Here is a 17731-nt window from a genome sequence, read left to right on the forward strand (position 1 = left end):
ATAATTTTCCCGTGCACTTGCAGCCCTTCCAAAAGTGCAGCACTCTCTGCTCTGCACTGTGCTCAAGTCAGTAGAATGGATCTTCAACCCCCAACCTGCCAAGAGACAAGAGTGCTACCACTGAGCAACAGCTGTTACCTACTATGAGTTGAATCAGAATACTAAATTGGCAAGTTTCCAGATAGAAAAATAGGGGGCAGAGCAAATAATGAGGAAGAATGCAACCATATTCAGAAACTTTGGATTTGCTGGATTATTGGGACAGTTGGCAGCAGATGGTGTTCATTGATAAGTGCAAAATAAAAAGCATTGGAGCAAGGAACCTAAAAATGAAGTTTGCTCATGTGGAACAATGGTGATCAAGAAAGAGAGCTAGGCTTTTTAAAAATTAACTCTTGAGATGTCGATGCCACTGACAAGGCCAGAATTTATTGACTATCTCTATTTGTCCTGCACAGATGGCGGTGAACCTTGTACTTGAACCATTGCAGTCTCTGTGGTAAACCAGCTCCCACAATACTGTTAGGGAGTTTCAGAATTTTGACCCAGTGATAATTTTCCCATGCATCTGCAGCCCTTATCCTTCCAGGTCATGGAGGTCATGGGTTGGGAAGTGTTGCTGAGGAAGTATCGGAGAGTTGCTGCAGTGTATCTTGTAAGTAGTACATACTGCAGCTATGGTATGCTGGTGGCAGAAGGAGTGGACGTTTAGGTGAATAGATGAAATGCTGATCAAGTGAACTGCTTTGGTTTGGATGATTAGCTTCTTAAGTATTGTGAATATTGTTGCACCGATACCCATCTAGACAAATGGAGGGTGTTGCATCACACTCTTGCCTTGTGCCTTGTCGGTGGTGGAAAGGTTTTGGGGACTCAGAAGATGAGCCATCTGCCACAGAATACCCATCTTACATGCTCTAATAGCAACGGCATTTATGTGTTTATTCCAATTGAGTTTCAGGTTTGTGGTGAATCTACCAGGATGGTGATGGCGGGGCACTCGGCGGTAACAATGCCAAGGGGAGATGGTTATAATGGATAAGTTGAAACCATCAACACAGTGGTTCACTTCAATAAAAAAATCAATTAAGATACTGAGGATTCCATTAACGAGGGATCGAGCACAGATCTAAATATTTAAATTATATCTGATGATCATTGGATGTCACCAAAATTATTGTGAGCCATTCTGGTTGCTCAATCATGGGAAGGACATTATTGTCTTTGAGAAGGTACAGAGATAGACGACAAAGGTAGTTTTGTTAACAGGTACTTAAGTGCTGAAGAAAATTTAAGAAAGTTGAATTTGTTCTCTTTGGAAAAGAGACTTTGTGATCTACTTAAGTTTTCAGGATTGTGAAGGAAATTGTTTGCTATTGTTATGACCGAGGCTGGAGGAGCATTGAGGTTATGATGATAGGGGCAAGTCATGTTAATCATTAAATAAGGATTAAATTTCAAAGACCTGTTTCTGTTTTGAGAATTTATATGTTCTTAAATACCTTAAAATAAGAAAACCTCACACATGACCTTTCAAATTGCATCTTTAATATCTTAAGAACTCTTATAAGTGGAATTAAATAGATTTTCTTTATTAAAGCATTCCTTTACATATATAGTACTGTATCCCTGATAACAAATTATATACTTGTTTGTTTTATTTCTCTTCCATTCTGTGTTGAAGCACCATGACATTGAGCAGTGCAACTAATTCACCTCATTGGGCTTTAAGAAGAAGGTAACCGAGGAAAATGGGGAGGAAGTACCATGTATGATTGGTATTCCCCCACAACTCACATTCATTACTCTATTTTCAATAACTTTGTTTTGTTCACCTCTGTGCTAGCGATCTCTGAGTGCCTTCCTCTCTTAGATTGTCATCTTTTACCAGGGGGTGAGGGTGAGAATCGTGGCTTAATTTTGAATTTTGGGTTGGCCATTATAAAACTCAATTGAAAAATCTAGTCAGTAATATTACCCCATTGTAAGACATGGGATAGAAAGGCACCTACTATATTAAAGATTAGACTTTTGGTATCTTGCATGGAATCACAGAGATATGGATTGTTTGGGGCAAAAGACAAATTACAATTATCAAGGAGACAGCACCAAGGAGATCTCTTTTGGGTGGTTGTCCAAATTCTGATGATGTCTTTAGCACTAACTGTATTACTGCCCCCACCATCTCCAAAAACCCACCAGGATTGGGGCTAAAGCATTATCCAAGGAATTACCTTCTTTAAAAAGCAAAGAAGTGATTGATCAGCACCTTGTTGTACCTTAAAATTTAAAGTAATGAATCGTACAACACCTTTATTAGCGGAATAACAAAGTACATCATTGTTCACCTATAGGAAGACACCATCTCAAGTTTAAGGAAAGTTCTGTATCTCTCAACTGTATATATTTCAGTTGTTTGCTATTCGGTGCTGGCTTTGACCATGGTCTAAAACAACCCTGGTAAAGATGGCTTCTTGTCAAGGAGGGGATTCAACTGGTTCTTGCAACTTGGATGTCACTTTAAAGGAGGAGGTGCCTAATGAGGTGACTATGTTGCAGCAAATATCCCCTGTGGCAAATAGGGCCCTAAAGGACTGCCAGGTCTTTTCTAAATCTGTGCTTGCTCATGAATACTTTGATAACATTGTCTGAACTCTGCAGCTCTCCTGAAACCTTTTCAACACATCTTATTCTTTATTTTATTCATAGCCAAGGTTTATGTGGCTAGATGGGCAATTTTAATCTGTTTACATCACCCTTTTGTTTTTGCACGTGGCTAGTGTCATGACTGACAGTATGATCCTGTGACCAAATCATGTAATTTTAGTTGCAGTGATACTGGGATTCACTTCAGGACATGTTGCAGGTGATCGGAGGAAAATATATATAATATTTTTATATATATATATAAAACTTTATCTATGGTTCTCCTGTAAGTGTCCTATCAGTAAATGAATAACACCTATAAAGCAAATAAGTCTGACCTATATAAATGTTTGCCAAGAAAACACTCACTTCAAACTAATGCACTGACTGTGACACTTTAGGGTGACAAAATGCTGTGTAAGTAAAAGCTTTTTTCCATTTTCAAACTCAAAGGAGGTTGATTTCATCTGCCACACTGCTAAAATTATTTGTAATAATTTTGGGGGGCTTTATTTCAATGCTCTGACTTTCCCATTTATTTTAAATAGGATTTGCAAAAGGCGAGGGTATGGGACCAGCTGAGTTGTTTTTTCAGAGAGCCGGCATGAACATGATGGGCCGAATGGCCTCCTTCTGTCCTGTAGCCATTCTATGATTCTATGATTAAAGCAATGGTCAAGCAGTTTTACACAAATCTGTTAAGTGCCCAAAGTGGGAAATGTATGGAGGGGTGATTGACAGGTAAAAAGGCTTGAGTTTCTCCTTAAACATTTCTGATCCATTCTCCAAGGGTAAATTTGGAACCACCTTCAGCTGAGGCCAAGGAGTAATCCTCACCAACATCAAAGCTCCCATAATAATGTAATCCTGGGAGTAAAACAAGCCACAGAACACTAGAGCCAAGAACAATCTTGATTGTTAAACAGCATTATGTTTTACTGCATTGGATTTTAAATCAAAAGATCTGTGCTGAATTAATTGACCTCATTAGGACTTCAGTGTAAGAACATAAGAAATAGGAGCAGGAGTAGGCCACATGGTCCCTCGAATCTGCTATCACTGAACTACAGCTAACACCATTGGATGTTAATAATACCAGTGAATCTTAATCCTTTACTTGAATGGGAAGACGAGCCCACAGATTCAATTTTCAGCAGAACAGTCTAGATCTCGCTCAGCAATGCATAGAAGTTTCTGCCCAGATAGGTTTTGGAAAAGACTGTATCCACAGCCTTGTAACTCAGAGGCATGATTCCTGCCAACTGAGCAAAACTAAGAAAGCGGTTTCAAGACACCACTGCCAGCAATTTAGTAATGATGGGGTTATTCAGTGGAATGTACTTCTCGTTTAAGACAGATTTCTGGCTTGCAATGTAACCATGGAAATGCTAAATCTGGAGGTTGACCTAACTATTAAAGTGACATCACTGTAAATAATATTTTTCTAACGCTTTCTGTTGGACATTTTCATAAATGAAATAAATTTATCTTTTTTTGTAGAAAATAATAATTTCTTGGAGCTCAGATAGGGCACTTATATCTTTCAGGCAATTAACTCACTGCTGACAGGTGTGAGATTGCCATCGTTACCCCAGGATAAAAATACATATATTTTCCTCTCTTCCCACTGCTTCTATTGTCAGTCAATCTAGGGACATACATTTTTAAAACTTAATTTGAGATTTCAGAGTAGTCGGGATAGTATGACAGATCTGCAAAAATGTCATTGGGATTCTTGCACCTCAAGTTGCAGAAACAGGAGTTTATCCACATCAGATTCTTGGAGAAGCCCAGGCCGTCTGGGCAGTCAAAATTTACCACGATGGTCTTTGACTTCTGAGGAGTGCAGCATCGGTCGTCCGTGCAGGCACCACAGTACTTCGGCCGATATGTGCGTCGGCTCACACAGCCAGACAAGGTGAAGTTCATCGGTTGTGCCTGCTTCAGGACACTCAGGCACTTTTTCCCTTCCTGGAAAAAAAGAAACCACCGTAAATGAACAACTTGGTTGGATGCACTTTGTCAATTCCCTTCACAATCTGGAAGACCTCAATTAGATCACTTCATCATTTCCCCAAGGAAACACGGCCAGTTCCCTAACCACACCTCATTGCAGTGGTTCTGAAGTGGAAAAATTAAACAGTGATATTATTTTTTATTTTATTCCCCCCACCCCACCGCACCGCCCCAAAAGCATTAGGGGTGCCTGGGCAGTGATGTAAATACAACTGAACTGACAAGATCAATTACTCTCAAACTAATGGGCCATTGGAATGCATTGGTTTTTTAAAAATTCTTTCATGGGATGCAGGCATCACTGGTAAGGCCAGCATTTGTTGCCCATCCCTAATTGCCCTTCACAACTGCCATTTCAGAGGGCAGTTAAGAGTCAACCACATTGCTGTGGGCCTGGAGTCACATGTAGGCCAGACCAGATAAGGACAGCAGATTTCTTTCCCTAAAGGACATTCGTGAACCAGATGGGTTTTTACAACAATCGAATCATGGCACCATTACTGAGCCTAGCTTTCAATTCTAAATTTGCATTAATTAATTGAATTTAAATTCCACCAGCTGCCACGGTGGGATTTGAACCTGTGTCCCCAGGGCATTAGCCTGGGCCTCTGGATTACTAGTCCAATGACATAGCCACTACACCACCATCTCCCTCTAAAGTTGGCCTTTATGGACACATGTCAGCTTCATGTCAGTTCAAGGTTGAGCCAATAAACCATGACTAGGATCAGTGCTAGATGAGACATATGTTCAGTTAACTAATGGATGGTTTATATTCCATTTGAACACTAAAGAGCAAAGATATCTACACTTGCAGAGTAAAAATGAAGGTGCAATATTGAAGTCGGATGTCCTCAATGCATGTGTTAAACACCAGCATCCTACCTCTTATCTGATATATGCTGAGGACACGTAGATGCAGCTGGTCACTATCACACTAATAGAGAATCCCTCAGCACACTATAGCCTGGTTATTATGGTTTGTGATATTATCTCAATGCTTTTGTATAACATTCCTCTGTCTGCTATTTTAGTGTGGGCAATAAGGCATTATGTTAAAGGAACTAACACCTCCATTAAAATAACAGACAGAGGAATGCCATAGGAAGATATTAAATAAATACTATAGGCAACAGTAGCTTCTATGCTGATTTGCTAGTGGTATAAACAGATTGGAGTGTTTCCTCTGATCACAATTTATAATAAAATCATAAACATTTTTTGTGCCCAACAGTAAGTGGAGGAACAGGGACAAGAATAAAGAATGACGGCATGTGAATAGGGTGTTATTTTAATCAAACCCACTGGGACAGCCCCCATTTTACACCCTGCCTGATTATACTCGCAAATGACTTCAATGGAAAGTAAAATCAGGGCGGGGTGGGGTGGGAGGTTGTAAAACAGATAACCAATCCTCTCCAGTCAGTTTCCCTCTCGGCAGCTTAGGTTAAATAACTCCCTCTGTAGCACTGGTTTGACTGTGAGGCTTCTCTTTTGATAGCATGGGACAGGTGGATGATCACAATGGGGAAGGGGCGGGTATTTCTACCCTATGCGGTGATAACAATAATTAGTGACCCAGGTGATTAACTTCAGTAGCTGTCAAGGGGACCTTTTAAATAATTATTCATTCTCAGGACATCTTACAGGAATGGTTTCAGAGATGAGGGAATTTAGTTACAAGATTAGGTTGGAGAAGCTGGGGTTATTCTCCTTGGAGCAAGGGAAGGTATGAGGAGATCTGATCAAGGTATACAAGATTATGACAGGTTTCGATAAGCTAGACAAAGAAAAGCTGTTCCCATTAGCTGATGGTACAAGGACCAGGGAAAACTGGTTTAAGGTTTTGGGCAAGAAATACAGTGGGATGTGAGGAAGAACGTTTTTACGCAGCTAGTGATAATGACCTGGCACTTGCTGCCTACGAGGGTGGCGGAAGCAGAGATAATCAATGACTTCCAAAGGAAATTAGATGGGCACTTGAGGGAAATAAACTTGCAGAGGTACGAAGATAGAGGAGGAGAAGGGGACTGACTGAATTGCTCTACAGAGAGCTGGCATAGCCAAATAGCCTCCCTCTGTGCCATAATGACTCTATGACATTGGTGTTGCTGGGAAGGCTGGCACTTATTATCTATTCCCAGTTGCTCTGACTGAGTGGCTTATTAGGCTATTTCAGAGGGCAGTTAAAAGTTATTCATGCATGCCAGACTATGGTTTCCTTCTCTGAAGGCATAGTGAACCAGTTAGGTTTTTAATGACAGTGTGCCTATTGATAAATTATTCTAGTTTAACAGATTAGGAAGACCATGGGACATAAGTTAAAACTATGTAAGGGTAGGAAGAGATGCATATTTAGTGAGGCTACATTTCCCAGATTGTAGTGAACCTCTGAAATATGTTGCTGGCTGGTGTAGTGGATGATGACTGTCTGCATGTATTTTATTTATTTTTTATTTAGAGATACAGCACTGAAACAGGCCCTTCGGCCCACCGAGTCTGTGCTGACCAACAACCACCCATTTATACTAACCCTACAGTAATCTCATATTCCCTATCGTCTCCCTACACTAGGGGCAATTTACAACAGCCAATTTACCTATCACCTGCAAGTCTTTGGATGTGGGAGGAAACCGGAGCACCCGGCGAAAACCCACGCGGTCACAGGGAGAACTTGCAAACTCTGCACAGGCAGTACCCAGAATCGAACCCAGGTCCCTGGAGCTGTGAGGCTGCGGTGCTAACCACTGCGCCACTGTGCCGCCCATGAATGTCTTCATGATGGAACTGGACTGGAGCAGAGGTTGCATCATATAGAAGGTAAATGGTTTTACAGATATCACATGGTTCATTTGATCTCCTTGACAGGCTTTGATTGTCTGAGGGGGTCAGTAAAATATTTTTCAGAGAATTTTTTTCCTTATTGGCCCCAGGGTTTTTCTGTTTCTTTTGCATACACAGGAGGTTATATGGCTGGGCGGAGGTGGGGGAGGTAAGTGGGAAGGAGTGGGAAGTGTTCAGTCACAATGCTTCAGCCATCATGAGTGTGGGACAGGCTTGATGGACGGCTGGTCTTTTCATTCCCATTCAATTGCACGTATTTGGAATCAAGAATATATGATCATACGAATTAGGGGCAGGAGTAGGCCACTCGGCCCTTCGAGCATCCTCCGCCATTCAATAAGTTCATGGCTAAACTGATTACTCCACATTTCCACCCACTGCCGATAACCAGCAACTTCACAGTGACTTTTAGTGATTCAAGTATTTTTATATTTGCTGATTTAAAAAAAAATTCACATTTTTAAGCTGCCTTGGTGAGATTTGAGTTCATGGTCTCTGGATTATTAGCCCAGAAGTGGGCTAGTTTTCCCTCGTAAAAAGAGGATTGGTGGTATAATGGTGAACACTGCCTCAATCAGTAAGTATAAAATACTAACAGCAGGGTAAGGGGATTGCCTTCTGCTGGAGTATTGCTCTCCTGCTATTGCAAGCCCTCTAATATATAGCCCAGGTGGCTATTCTTCATTGTAAACCTGGACAGTAAGTACTGACAAAGTACTTGACCATCTGAGGGAGCAGGAGCACTTGGTAGGGTATCAGAGATGACTTTGATTCCAGCAGGAATCACTGGGCAGTTATCGAGCATGATCCCTGCCTGATATTTTTCCCTTCCAAAGATTATGGACTGGATCTGCAGATCAGCCACCTCAACTGAAACAGGAGCCCTCCTGGTCTGTATGGCTTAGAATTACATTTCATTTATCCAGTGAGTCACTTGAAAAGCCATGGGAGTCAGGATTTAATGGAGTCAAATAAGATAATGTTACCTTGATATGCTTCGTAATGTCAATGTCGCAGGGCCGTAAGTAGCAAAGGCGCCTTTCTTTTTCCAGTTTGCACTGGTCGTTTTCATTTGAAATCCTGGTTGATATTCCCATTCCACAAGATTTTGAGCAGGTGGTCCAAGGTGTTGTTTGCACTAAGCAGTTGCGGCGCCACACTTCCAATTCACTTGTGTAAGCTGGAACAAGGTAGAATCGAGAATGGAGTTAGTATCATTTTCAACCCAGGCCTGCTAAAACCACTTCAATTCTCTGCTTCCCAAATCATCAAAAATGTAGCAACAAGACATTTACTAGGTTCAAGATGCGTCACAATTGGTAACACAAAGTGTAACACTTCCTCCACAGTAACCGGCCTGCTGAAATATAGGCCAATCCTGTGACAATTTAGAGTTGCATTATAGGGTGGTTTTGAGCTGATTCAAAGCCAAATAATGATAGAATAATAGAATCATACATCACAGAAGGAGGCCATTTGGTCCATCACCTCTGTGTCAGTTCTTTGAAACAGCTGTCCAATTAGTCCCACACCCCTGTTCTTTCCCCTCAGCCCTGCAATTTCTTCCCTCAAGTACTTATCCAATTCCCTTTTGAAACAAGAAGAAAATGCATGGTATTCTCCTCAGTCAGACATACTAGGAATGTCTGAGACTGATGGAGAATAGGATGCAAGTAGAAGCTCTGAGGAATCTCTCATTAAATATTAAGGTGATGTTACCAAAGGAAGAAGATGACATATTTAAAAATGAAATGTGTACAACTCACACACCTGAGATATATGGACAAGGTATTTAAGCGTGTGTCCTTCTGGAAGGTGAAGTGGTCAATTAAGATTCAGAGAGGCGATCATGTAGGCAACATGAGAAGGGTTACATCCCATCTCTGACATGAAATAAACAGTTATATTATCATAGCTACCATCCTCAAATCCTTTTTTGACAAGTATTGATCCAGACCTTTTTAAGGGCATCATTAGCCTAGTATTAGTTAGTTTAGCAGATGCACATCTATCACTGACAGCCATTTATGCCAAAAATGACTTAAACCGTCCAGTTTCTCAGTGGTCATATTCCCATGGAATGTGAAACTGAGGCACACAGACTGGGAAGGTCCCAGGTTCGATATTTGGTCTGTGCTATATTTGCTGATCTCAGCTGGGATGGAGGAACGTGTGGCAAAACTGGCTTCAGATCCTCTGGCTAGACACAGAGGAACCATCCACATCCCTACTTGTGTTTGGTACCCAGTGACTTTCTGGCAGGTGTCCACGAGTGTGTATCCACTGTTCATGTTCAAGTTGGTTGTGATTTCTTGCCCTGCGCCTGCCCTTACTGTAATTAACCTGCTGAGAAATACTATTATACTTCACAAATGAAGAAATGTCACATGCACATGATATTGGTAGCTGCTGAAAACCCACTCCAGCAAGCATTAGCACCTACAGGAGAGGACAGAAGAAGAGGTGGGGAGGGGGAGCAGAAGGATCATAGAATGACAACACAAAAGGAGTCCCATTCGACCCAGTGTGCCTGTGCTGTCTCTTTGGAAGAGATTAGTCTCACTCCCCTGCCCCATAGCCCTGCAAATGTTTCAAGTATTTATCCAATTCTCTTCTGAACGTTATTATTGAATCTGCTTCCAACAAACTTTTAGGCAGTGTCTCAACTTGCAAAGATCTCCAGAGACCTCCAATGAACCAGAACATCATTACTCCTCTTTACGCTCGAGTTCTCCTACCTGACATGGACACATGACGAGGGGCAGTCTTCCTTAGCTTCTTTGATTCGTCACAGATCCACTGCTCACAGCATTTTCCTGGCATCTTAATACGTTTGGGGTTCTGACACCAGACAAGTGGAGGTCGGGACTGCCTGCACACAGGGATGCAGCCAATAACACCATTCACACATGTACATTTGTACTTGCAGTTGGGTTGAAAGCTTTGGCCATTGGAATATTTGACTCCGTTGAGCTCACACCCTACTCCAACCATATCTAACAGTAACAAAAAGCAAGATTAATTCCAAACCTATGAAGTAAGCTCATATATTACTTAATCTTTAATATAGGAAAACAATTATTTGATTTGATTTGCTGTGATAGTGACATCAGTCCATTCAAATCAATGGAAACATGATAATTCCTGCTATTCTTACTTTCTCCAGAGGATGGCACTGTTACCTGTTTGAAAAAAAATTTGCATTTATATAGCGCTTTTCACGACCACCAGATGTCTCAAAGCACTTTACAGCGTTGTCACTATTGTAATGTAGGAAGATCCCACATTACATGAAAACCTGCTATTCTTAGTTGCTGTACAGACGGCTACTTCAGAGGGCAGTGTTACAATAAACACACCTAAAATTCATAATGCACCTGATATTTCCTTCCCTCCCCTTTGGTGAAGCTTTAGTCAAGTACAGCATATCTGAAGGTCAAGGCATCTGACCTGACCTGGCCCAACAAGCATTTGCAAATTCAGGTCATTAGCATGGCCCTGATGTGTCCCTGGGCCAGGCCCAGCTGGGGAGCAGGAAGGTAGTCTTTTTAAGGGGTTTAACAAAAACAGCAGTGAAAGGGCCTCCAGACCTGAGGATCCAATAGGTCTCTGTTAGAAAAAGTTCATTCACTCTTTTAGGTGCCTTTGCCTTACAGCCCTTGTACCTCTTAGATACTCTAATGTGAGACGAGACAGAGGGCAAAGCAACCTCCGCCAATTTCTTCAGACACCCTCCAGATAAGAGCCCTAAGCATTCTGATAGAAAAATGAGGTGGGACGATTCACATTTGTACCCTGTAACAATGCATGCACCTGTTACGGTTGCACCTTTGGGGGAAGCCTCAGAAATGGTAGTTTAAAGTAATAGAAGAGGAGAGCTGCTGTCACGGCTCTCTGTCACCTTATCCATTCCTCTGTATATGGTAACTGCAAGTCCACAGGTATATTAGAAAGAAGTATCAGGGTCATAATTTAATTTGGCTAACTGTGAACCATGGGAGATTGCCTAGTATGTTTTCAGATATATTTCTCTTTTTTCATGCACAGGATGTGGGCAAGGCTGACATTTATTGCACATCACTAAATGCACTTAGAAGGTGGTGTTGGCCTCCTTCAGTTTTGTGGTTTGTAAAAACTAAGTGGCTTTGAGAGGGCAGTTAAAGGATCTGGAGTCATTTATAGGTCAGGCCAGTAAGGACAGGTAAATGAAACCAGGGGACATTAGAAAACCATTGGGGTTTTATGACATTCCAACAGTGTCAGTCACTGAACACCTTGGGATGGTTTACAACATTAAAGGTGCTATATATCTCTTTCTATATTGGGTTTAATAGCATGCCAATGCTGCATGATGTTGGCACATGGGTACACTAATCGCAATGTGCTAATAAACATCCTGAGCTTCACTAAGACTACTAAGACCAAAGTGGTCTGAAAGATCTAGTAAAAACACCTAAGCAAGTCACGCAGCACACAGAAAACCAGTAACACATAGATGAGTGTCAATTTTGACCAGCCCAGTAACAGAATGAACAGTCTGTTTTTAACATTTCCATGTAATCTGATCCATTCCTGGGTTCAATCCCTGATCTGAACTAAGTTAGATAATCTTATCCAAGACAACCTTACTGTTACATTCATCACTGGGAAAGGGTGGGGGAGAAAAAGATAAGGCCAGGCTCCTGCTTTGATTGCTATCCAATGATCCCTGCTGGAAAATGCATATGCATGTGTACATTTGGTGAGGTCATGATTGACCTCAATTGTCATGCTTTCTATGGTTAAATAGCCTGCCGCTAGTCATTACTTAGGCATGAAGGCATGTTACTTTGAACATCTGAGGGCTACCAGAGCTGCACTCCAGTAGCAGTCAGCATTTTCAGCAGAGGAGAGCAGTAACTTTGGGGGGGAAAATCCTGATGAAGGGATTTAACAGGGAAGTCACAGGGAAGATATTTCCACTTGTGAGGGGGACTAGGGACCATAAATATAAGATAGTAACCACAAAATCCACATGAGAAAATTCAGGAGAAACTGCTTTCCCTAAAGAATGGCAAGAATGTGGAACTCGCTGCCACATGGAGTAGTTAAGGTGAATAGCATTGATACATTTTATGGGAAGTTGGATAAGCACATAAGGGAGAAAGGAATAGATAGATATGCTTTTAGGTTAGAGGGGTGGGAGGAGGCCCGAGTGGAGCATCTACACAGGCCTAGACCTGTTGGGTTGAATGGACTGATTCAATGCTGTAAATTCTATGTACACTATTGCCAGTTCACACTTCCTGACAGCGGTGTCTCTCCTATCTCTCCCAGGTCTCTTTCAGCCTCTTCCCTAGTTAGTTGAACACCATTCAGTAAGTCTTCCAATATGTTTCTGAATCCAGGCTGTTTATGTAGAGCAAGAACAGTGGTGGACACAGCACTGATGACCAGGGCACTCTACTCAGGGCAGTTCCCCAGCCTGAAACTGCACCCCTAATTCTCCTTCCTTTCTTTCAATGAATTCCTTATCCTTATACCAGTTTTACCTGGGATTCCAATTGCTTTAAACTGTATAGCAAGCATTTCATGTGGCACTTGTTGAAGGTTTACTGAAAGTTGAGATGCAATTGATAGTTGCCACAGCCTTTCTGGTGAGTACTTTAGATTGACTGATCAGCCCTTATCCCCCCAAGGGTCATGTGTCCCTTTAAATCTCTCACAAATGTTTTTATTTTGTGTAAGTTACCAAATTATATATTTCACTTACATGCACATACTCCTACTTCGTACTTAGGAGCATCCCCACTATAGTCGCAGTACATTCCTTTGTGGTAATCGCAGGTGTCTGCTTCTGTGCAGTTCTCTCCCAGCTGCTTGGCGCATGCCTTACAACATTCACAGCCATCCATCACCAAGCTAACTCCGGGTGCACACCTGGGCATCCGCTTCGGACACTGGCAGGGCCAGTGGCAATATTGCGTGCGGTTATATGGGTGGACGAAATCTATTGAGTTCTCGTCCCCCTCTGAAGCTGCCTTGGAATTCTGGATGAGGCCCTGTGTGGAAGAGATAACAGAGTTAGAAAAGGAGCAATGTTGAACTGCCACTGAGCCCTCAGAGATAGCTCAGTCTAGAAAATGTATGAATGCATTCTCCATGGCAACACCTCTACCAATCAGAGTCCACAAATGTCTCTATTTTCAGCAATACTCAAGTTCTGTACTACCAAATGTCTATTTAACTAATATCAGTTAGGTGCAACAATTTGGATTCTACATTGACCTTAGACTATGAATAGAGAGGGGAAAGCATATAGGATGATTGTTCCTGATCATGATCCAGCAATCTCTGCTAGAAAGTACCACCTGTTGTGTGAAGATGGGATCAGTTTTTTATTGTGACACTTTCACAGCCAATTAGCCTGTTGAAGCTATGGGAAGAATAATCATTCCGTGAGGTACCCGAAACTGGTTGCTCGTCTTCTTCAGCCTGACTTGGCACCTAAAGAGGAGGGGAGAAAATGAGAATGAGAACAAAAATAAGGCTGACTAACTCAATTAAATATAGGGTTCGGTGCTCAGCCATGGCCAGTAAGTAGCACTCTCACCTCTGAGTCAGAAGGTTGTAGGTTTAAATCCCACTCCAGAGACTTGAGTACAAAATCCAGGCTGATACTCCAGTGCTGTTATAAGGGAGTGCTGTACTGCCTTTCAGATGAAGCATTAAACCAAGGCTCTGTCAGCCCTCTCAGGTGGACACTATTTTGAAGAGCGGAGGAGTTCTCCCCAGTTTACTGGTCAAAATTTATTCCTTAGCCAACATATGTGTTCCCTTTATCATGTGGGAGGAACAGGGTGGCAAACTGGTTTACTGTACTGTCCTTTCACTTCTGAGTTCAGAATCCAGCCCAGACTTTTTCCTACGGTCCTATGTTAAATGACTTTGTGCAGTTTCCATCCAGTCCTCACATCACAAAACTAGAGCTATTTCAGGGAATATATAATCTCAGATGACCACTCCTATTGTGCCGGTATGATTTCCCATACCAGTCAGTCTGAGTCAGTTAGGCTGAAGTGGAAACTGGTAATGTCCAACTACTTCAATAGCGGGAACACTTCGGAAGTTGGGATTTAGACATATTGCCAGGGCAGTGGGAAAGCTTTACTCTGCTTTCTTGACCCTCCCTGAAGTTTTATCATGTCCTCACTCAAAGTCAACTGTACTATGCCTGACTTGGGAACGTCTGATGCTAACACTAAAATGTGAGAACTTCCATTTCCTGCCACTGATATCATCTTGATAAGCATAAAAATATAAATAAAACTCCAATGTGAATAGAATGTGTATGTTCACGTCTGCTCTGCTCAAAGTAATGTCATACTAGGGGTAACGCTTGCCTATAGTCATAATTCAGCATTTCACTGAGGCATTGGTGTACCTCAATCACCAGTGAGGAATGTTTAATAATAAATCTGTTATTTTTCCCCTCCTACTTCACCCACTCAAGACTTTGACCCTTTGGAGATATGACCACCTATTGCCTACTCTGCCCCGAGTACCTCTCCTTAGTGGCCTTATTTCATACCTGGTTCTTGAAATTGAATGACATAAGGCTTTTGAAACATGGGCTATTCTACCCTCACCAGATGTCACAAAGTGCATGCCTGCAGAGGTTGTTGTATGTCCCCTAGTAACTGACTCTTCCACCCTGGGAATAAGCTTCTGACTATCCACTCTGTACATGCCACTCATAACTTTGTATACCTCTATCATGTCGCCCCTCCACCTCCGTCGTTCCAGTGAAAACAATCCGGGTTTATCCAACCTCTCCTCATAGCTAATGCCCTCCAGACCAGGCAACATCCTGGTAAACCTCTTCTGTACCCTCTCCAAAGCCTCCACGTCCTTCTGGTAGTGTGGCGACCAGAATTGCACGCAATATTGCAAGTGTGGCTTAACTAAGGTTCTGTACAGCTGCAGCACGACTTGCCAATTTTTATACTCTATGCCTCGACCGATGAAGGCAAGCATGCCGTATGCCTTCTTGACTACCTTATCCACCTGCGTTGCCACTTTCAGTGATCTGTGGACCTGTACGCCCAGATCTCTCTGCCTGTCAATACTCCGAAGGGTTCTGCCATTTACTGTATACCTCCCACCTGTATTAGACCTTCCAAAATGCATTACCTCACATTTGTCCGGATTAAACACCATCTGCCATTTCAATGTAAGGAAGAACTTTTTTATGGAGTGAGCTGTAATGGCCTGGAACTGGCTGCCCACCATGATGGTGGAAGTGGACACAATCAATGATTTCAATAGGAAATCATATGGACATTTGAGAGAAATAAACTTGCAGGGTTATGGGGATAGAGTGGAGGAATGGGGATGACTAGATTGTTCTATAGAGAACTGGCATGGACTTGATATGCCAAATGGCCTACTTCTGTGCTGTAATGACTCAATGGGCTGGATTTTACAACCCCTCCGATGTTGGGTTTCGTGGCAGGGTGCCAGAAAATGCCGCCGGGAGACGGCTGCCACGTACCCTGATGCCAGGAGGGCCGCTATACCCATGGTGGCCCCCCCGCTGCTCAGTGATGGGACCCCAATTTGAATATTTAAATAAATTAAAATGATTGATTTAATTAAACTCACGTCGCCTCCTGATGTCCCCCTGCAATTTTCAGCCCAGCAGCCGGCACTCCCGCACTTTCGGATCCCTATCCGGGGAAACGAGGTGCAACACTGGTGGGGAGGGGGAGGAGGTAACTTTCTCAATGCGGGAGTGGGGAGGAATGGGGTCAAAGTAACGTCATGGGTGTAGGAGATGGTGGGAAAGGTTGTGCAGTTTGGGGGAGAAGATGGTAAAGATAAGTGTTTTGGGGGGGAAGGGCAAATAATTAATTTAATTGTTATTGGGGAGTGGGAGGGGGCAAAAGAGATATTTATTTTAATTCAATTTCCCTTTAAATATTTAAATTATCCGGCAGGGCTGACAGCCCTTTAAAAATGGCGCCAGCGCCTGCGCACAAGCCGTTGATGCCATTGCCGGGGACGGACAGCCCGCCCCCTCTACGTGATCGGGGGGGGGGTTGGTGGCCTGCCCCGGGGATACAAATGAGCCGCTGCATGGAAGATTGTGGTGGCTCTATGGCGTGCGGCCTATGTGGATGGGCTGCAGTTATTTCATCTCGCTGCTGAGATTATAAAATCCAGCCCAATGACTCTATGAGTCATGACACTTGACCACTTAGTGATCTGCCAATTCATCGTAAATTCTGTGACTATTGTTAGAACTTTAAAATACGATACATTCTCTCAGTATAATTGTGAAGTTATTGGTCCATGGTGAGTTACATTTATATTTCACTCTAGCTCTGATTGATGGCCCTATGCTTAGGCACTCTTCCAATCTAGTAGGTACAAGTATGCAGCATTAAACTACTCATTACTGGCAGTGATAGGCATAAGCACTGAGATGCAACTAGGACTTCTCATGTGGGAAATGGAAATGTATTGCTGCTGCAGTAGGTAGTGTTTTTCTGAGACTGGAACTATGTCATGTTGCCATTCCTGATCTGGCACTGCTTGCTAGTGACATCTAGTGTTCAAATTGAAAAGTGTTCCATTCCTTATCATCAGCATCCTTAAACTTGATGTGTACAGAAAGACTTACCAACAGAGAGAGAGATTAGAGAGAGGGAGAGAAAGATACGAGAGAGAAAAACAGCCTGCTTCTCGGCCTCTGACAGTGCTGCATTATAACAGAGAAGTAAGAGCATGGCTAGTTTGCTGATATTCCTTAATCCCTACTTACACCACCAGTACTAGAAAGCCTGCTAAAATTGAGAATTGAGGATTGACTGAGGCGTGGAAGAGGAAAAAGACACAGAGACACAGAGACATCTCCTCTTTTTGCTGTGTGTTTCTGTACTTCTGGCATACATTGCATGTAGGACACCATATTTTCGATGTCTTTGTATATCAAGTACATAGTTGATCTGGCTCTGATCTTACACTTCTCCATTCCCATGTGGCCTTTGTGTATCTTTTGGAGAAGTTCTTCCTGCATTGTTTTGGATATGATTATTCTGGATCCAGTCAGCAGAACACCATCTTCTAGTGAGATGTCATCTCTGATAGACCAATACTGCCGTATTACTGGCTGTGTGTGCTGTATCTTATCAGGCCATCCCTGGATCACTTGTTGTGATAGCATCTGTAACTCCTTGTCTTT

At 42.5% G+C, this 17731-nt stretch overlaps 1 protein-coding gene across 1 annotated transcript in view; it reads right to left on the reverse strand.

The window, feature by feature from the left end:
- Nucleotides 1-1531: 1531 nt before the first annotated feature.
- The window catches only part of ccn4b (cellular communication network factor 4b), an 86109-nt gene continuing 69909 nt past the window's right edge, over nucleotides 1532-17731 (reverse strand). The window contains exons 2-5 of the mRNA XM_068031398.1: nucleotides 13259-13547; nucleotides 10245-10502; nucleotides 8493-8686; nucleotides 1532-4617 (exon numbers count right to left, since the gene is read on the reverse strand). Coding sequence (XP_067887499.1) covers nucleotides 4318-4617; nucleotides 8493-8686; nucleotides 10245-10502; nucleotides 13259-13547 — 1041 coding nt within the window. The 3' untranslated portion in view covers nucleotides 1532-4317. The remainder of the gene's footprint in view (nucleotides 4618-8492; nucleotides 8687-10244; nucleotides 10503-13258; nucleotides 13548-17731) is intronic.

The sequence above is a fragment of the Heterodontus francisci genome, chromosome 5 (genome assembly GCF_036365525.1).
Source record: "Heterodontus francisci isolate sHetFra1 chromosome 5, sHetFra1.hap1, whole genome shotgun sequence".
Lineage (NCBI taxonomy): Eukaryota > Metazoa > Chordata > Chondrichthyes > Heterodontiformes > Heterodontidae > Heterodontus > Heterodontus francisci.